The following is a 6007-nucleotide window of genomic DNA, read 5'->3' on the forward strand; positions in this document are numbered from 1 at the left end:
GATTTATATTATTATTAATCCATTACACACAAGCTATTTTAGTTTAACAGTTATTATAAATCATTTATTTTAAATGAATGTTAATATATACAGATCGTATGTAATATAAATAAGCTGTAGAATCAATAGATAACGCTTTTTAAAAATGACTTTGTAAAAATATGCTGTATATTTCCAACTATATAAACTAACTTAACAAGTTTCACTTGTGACTGAGCAAGATCATTTCTTTTATTTGTCCTCTTTCATGAACAAGTACTTTTTTCATTGTAAATGCATTTAAGTTCATCATATTCTTCAATCTCTTAACCTTTAGCAAAACCTTTAAGCTTTAACCAAGGCTCGTGATTGGCTGTTCGCCAGTGATGTCACACATTCATGTGCAGGCGCTCCACAAACTCAGGATCAAAGCCTGAGTTGACAAAGAAAGTTGATGATCAGCATCATGGTACCAACAAAGCCGGATTGGAGTGGTTTGGTTTTGTCAACTCGAAACTAATCCTGTAACTCTGAATTTGTTTATCTACCATCATGGTACAGGCCCCCGTTCACACCAAGCACGATAACTATAAAGATATAGTTTTAAAAATCGTTCTCGATATTAAAGAATAGCATAGTTCACACACCACAACTATAACGACAACGATACAGAGGAACGATATCGTTGTGATTACTTTCAAAACTATTTTTTCCAGCTGATGAACGATAAAGCACTGACAGCCAATCAGAATCTATCCTGCTGTAACGAGCTCAAGAATTTAAAGCGGCAGACGCGCGTGCGTTAGACGTAATCAGACGATGGTGTGCACCGTTGACGATATAAATATAGTTATCTTTATAGTTATCTTTATTGCATTGGACAGAAGACAGTGGACATTTCATAGTCTGAGCAATTTTATTTATTTGAATTGATATCTTATACTTAATTTGAGATCTGATATCCCATAACTAAGTAATTGTATAGTTTGCAAAAAGTTATCAGGTCTTGTCATTTGTTTAATTGTTTTTTTTTTCTTCTCTCTTCAAGCACATAGACCATTACTCCAGAACTAAAGCTATCGCTGAACACATGGTGCTCGCTGCCAATGGAAGATCAACAAAAGGTACGGAAATGGAAACTTGTTGGTCTCTGAAGTCAATCCTTGTTAAGATCCACACAATGAATGATAATCATATACATTCCATGACGTGATAAATGTCAAAACAGAGAAGTTCCATTTTTTAAGATAGCATTAATATTATTTTCACTTTGTTATAATTTTGACTGTGAAGGAGTGTACTACTGTCATAATGTGCTGAAGTGAAATATGCTGGTCATATGTTTTCTTGTTCTACAGCTGAGGAGAAAGCAGATTGAGTCAGTCAATGTTGGCGGCACGAATAATGTCATAAACGGTGAGCTGCCACCATTAGATTCACTGATCCTGCAACTATTAGGCCTGTTATTCAAATAATGAGTTTAGTGTCTAATGGTATTTATCATATTTCCCATTCAGTAGTCCCAAGAGCAATTCGATTTAGGCAGATATATAGGCAAATATAGAGAGCTGTCTCATACAGGTGCCTGCAGATGATGAGATTTTCACTTTTGGCCAAATTCAATATTAGTGTGTGCTGAGTGTTTGGTTGGTGTGTTGTAGTCTGTACGGAGCGAGGCATCTCTAAACTCATCTACACCAGCACAGTCAATGTGGCGTTCGCTGGCCGGCCCATCGAGGATGGAGAGGAAGACTCAGTTCCCTGCGTGCCGCTGGACATGGTGAGATGGACACTGAGTGTGTGAGGATTTATTCTGCATTCAGCCAGTTTAAGTGTCTAAAGTGGACTATCGAAATAAAGTGTAACCAAAAATCCCAATTGCATCTGACTCTTATCTAGGGTTGCATGGACAAGCACTTTAAGAAAATGTGAAAATCTAATCTTCCTTTACCCATACCCAATTTTTAATCACCACAAACCGATCTGTTCCATTAGTGAGCATTGTGATCATAGGCATCAGATGTGGATGACTTTCACTAGGGATAAGTGTGTCGTGTTGGAGTGAACTCAAGCTGTGCTCCTGTGTGCTCCGCTTCACTGTCCTGAAGAACAGCCTGAAGTTAAGGAAGGTTAATGGAATCGAATTAGTCCACCTGACACCTCACTCGAGTGATGAAGCCCGAAGTGCTACACAAGTCACCTGCTTTTGTCTGCCCAAACTTCATACATGAATACATAACATCTGATAAATCATACAACAGTACAGCTTACACACTCAGATTTCACTGGTGCTCAATTTTGACTGAGGTTGACTTTCACCAACAGCAGGAAAAAAGGGTTTAATATGTACGTATGTATTTATTTATTTATTTATCAGTCAGCAAAAATATGTCCTGTATAAAGTCCCCTCTTTAAAAGGTTGATGTAAAATTATAAGAACTTTTTCTATGGAGTTTGTGTACATTACCATACCATATCTTATCTTATCTTGTCTTATCTTATCTTATCTTATCTTATCTTATCTTATCTTATTTTATTTTATTTTATTTTATTTTATTTATTTCAGAAGACAGTGGACATTTCATAGTCTGAGCAATTTTATTTATTTGAATTGATATCTTATACTTAATTTGAGATCTGATATCCCATAACTAAGTAATTGTATAGTTTGCAAAAAGTTATCAGGTCTTGTCATTTGTTTAATTGTTTTTTTTTTCTTCTCTCTTCAAGCACATAGACCATTACTCCAGAACTAAAGCTATCGCTGAACACATGGTGCTCGCTGCCAATGGAAGATCAACAAAAGGTACGGAAATGGAAACTTGTTGGTCTCTGAAGTCAATCCTGTCATTGCGCACAATAGCAATAAGCGCAAGTGGTATCATGTACCCTGCTCATATCGTTTGTGTGTGTGTGTGTAGATGTGTGTGTGTCCACTGCTCATGAGGTACTGAGGTAACGGCTGCTATGGTAATGACCACAGCCAGCAACCCAAGCCAACCAGACCCGCTGACACTCTTTTAAATTTAGACCTAGGCTTAATAATAAAGCCAAGCACTGAGTTTATTTGAAGCTGGCGTGTCTGAAGCTTATTCTGTGTGTTTGGATTCTGTGCTAATAATCACACACCTCCTTGCAGAACATAAGTGAGAAACAACTTTTTTTTATAGGAATCAGGAACATTGGTAATTTACGCAATGTGAAATTATATAATTAAATGTACATTTTATCCTTTTTTTTCTGGTTTACTTGTCGAGATCAGTATTAGAGTTATTTGATATCATGATATCATGTTAAACCAAAAAAATAAAACCTATATCGGCCAGTGTGATAACCCTGCCTGGTAACACTGTGTGCTGGTTTCCCCAAGTACCTTGGAGTATCATGAGAATACTGTAGCAGAGGATACTAGAGGAAAACATATCTTTTTTGTCTTCATTCAGACAGTGTAGCTAGAGAGAGGACAGGAAGCAAAGTGGTAGAGAGACAGAACCACGAGCCGGGACCCAAACCCGAGTCGTTCAAAGCGCAACCGCGCTATCTGTCCATGAGGCTATCATCTGCAACTTTTATTTTGCATCTTGAAGAATATGATGAGAAATAAATTTTCACATTGGAATCTTTTGATGACAGTTTGAGACATTGTTGAAGTCTCTTCTGAAACTTTAGAACCTCTGAGAAGCTGGAAACATTTTCTCTCTTTCATCTTGTAAGAAACAAGTGAGATAATAAAGAGACAATTTTAATTATTTTATTTTAAATGTATATTAAATGCAATTACTTGAACTCTAGAGTGCTTTTTAGGACTTAAGCACCTTTTTATATGCAATTCCATAATTGTGATTGTCTATTTATAGACTTCTGTTGTGATGTTCTGTTGTGATCTTCAAGTATATATATATCTTCAAGTACAGTTTTTTTAAAACAAATGTTTAAGATCTGAAGTAAACTACAAGTGCACATTTAAAACAATTAAGCATGCTTATTTGAATTGATTCAAAGAATAAAAATCTTGTTTAGATTATATTTACCCATCTATTAATTTATTTATGAATATGAAAAAATAGATCTTGAACAAATTGCTTATGTAATAATGAGGTGTTGTTGTTGTAGGTGGTGGTCTTCTACACACATGTGTCCTACGCCCTTCTGGTATCTATGGTCCTGGAGAGAGAAGACATTTACACAGGGTGATGGTGAGTCCACTTATTCTCTTGTTCTCTCTCCATCTTTATCCTTTGCCTCCTTTACTCTCTCTCTCTCTCTCTCTCTCTCTCTCTCTCTCACACACACACACACACGCACGCACACACACACTCGCACACTCGCACACACACACACACACACACACACACACACACACACAGGTCCCAGACAGTTGTACTCTGCAGCTCAGCTTTGCCAATGTGCCCAGAGCTGTACAATATTAATGGAGTCTGTGAGAGGCTCCTGTTACAGACTGTGCTTCAGCTGTACCTCTACATACAGACACATGACTGTCTGTGCTTCTGCTATGACTACACACAGACACACGACTGTCTGTGTTTCTGCTGTACCTCTACATACAGACACATGACTGTCTGTGCTTCTGCTGTGCCTCTACATGCAGACATATGACTGTCTGTGTTTCAGCTGTCACCCTACATACAGACACATCAATGTCTGTGTTTCTGCTGTCACTCTACATACAGACACATGACTGTCTGTGTTTCAGCTGTACCTCTACATACAGACACATCAATGTCTGTGTTTCTGCTGTCACTCTACATACAGACACATGACTGTCTGTGCTTCAGCTGTACCTCAACATACAGACACATCAATGTCTGTGCTTCAGCTGTCACTCTACATACAGACACATGACTGTCTGTGCTTCTGCTGTACCTCTACATACAGACACATCAATGTCTGTGTTTCTGCTGTCACTCTACATACAGACACATGACTGTCTGTGTTTCTGCTGTCACTCTACAGACATATACATGACTGTCTGTGCTTCTGCTATGACTACATACAGACAAATCACTGTCTGTGTTTCTGCTGTGCCTCTACAGACATATACATGACTGTCTGTACTTCTGCTGTACCTCTACATACAGACACATCAATGTCTGTGTTTCTGCTGTCACTCTACATACAGACACATGACTGTCTGTGCTTCAGCTGTGCCTCTACAGACATATACATGACTGTCTGTACTTCTGCTGTGACTCTACATACAGACACATCACTGTCTGTGTTTCTGCTGTACCTCTACATACAGAGACATCACTGTCTGTGTTTCTGCTGTACCTCTACATACAGAGACATCACTGTCTGTGTTTCTGCTGTACCTCTACATACAGAGACATCACTGTCTGTGTTTCTGCTGTACCTCTACATACAGAGACATCACTGTCTGTGTTTCTGCTGTACCTCTACATACAGAGACATCACTGTCTGTGTTTCTGCTATCACTCTACAGACATACACATGACTGTCTGTACTTCTGCTGTGACTCTACATACAGACACATCACTGTCTGTATCCTTTATTGTGTACATATATTGTACATACATATTCCCATATAAATGTGAATGTATGTACACACATATATACACACATTCACAGATTGAATTACAGCAGATTTCTAGTTTCCAGCATGCTTTGCTTCTGACTGTTAAAGGAGAGTAAATGTCATTTCATGTGTTTTTTTTTTTTTGCTCAATATTAATAGATCTGTTAGCACTTAATGTTCTGTTATTTTGGGTTTCTGATATGTCTGAGTTTTTGGGGTTACCGTTGTGCTGAGAAGTAGAGCCTGTGGTTAGGTTGACGAATGGCTGAACACCATTAAGACTATAGATTACTTTATTTAAAAAATAATGGGATCTGTTCTGTACTCTTCAGCACAGTGATAGACTCTTTGCTAAATACCTTAGTACATGCAGGTGTGCTTGAGCTGTTGTTGACTAGGTATATATAGTATAGTATATAATATATATATATATATATATATATGTATATATGTATATATATATATATATAT

General features: G+C 37.5%; 1 protein-coding gene across 1 annotated transcript in view; it reads left to right on the forward strand.

The window, feature by feature from the left end:
- Nucleotides 1-6007, forward strand: part of LOC107717482 (putative short-chain dehydrogenase/reductase family 42E member 2) — an 18397-nt gene that overhangs the window by 4974 nt on the left and 7416 nt on the right. Inside the window, exons 4-7 of the mRNA XM_016524245.1 lie at nt 1338-1395; nt 1641-1759; nt 2710-2785; nt 4093-4175. Coding sequence (XP_016379731.1) covers nt 1338-1395; nt 1641-1759; nt 2710-2785; nt 4093-4175 — 336 coding nt within the window. The remainder of the gene's footprint in view (nt 1-1337; nt 1396-1640; nt 1760-2709; nt 2786-4092; nt 4176-6007) is intronic.

This window comes from Sinocyclocheilus rhinocerous, unplaced genomic scaffold (assembly GCF_001515625.1).
Source record: "Sinocyclocheilus rhinocerous isolate Xijiao unplaced genomic scaffold, SAMN03320098_v1.1 scaffold393, whole genome shotgun sequence".
In the NCBI taxonomy this organism is placed as follows: Eukaryota; Metazoa; Chordata; class Actinopteri; order Cypriniformes; family Cyprinidae; genus Sinocyclocheilus; species Sinocyclocheilus rhinocerous.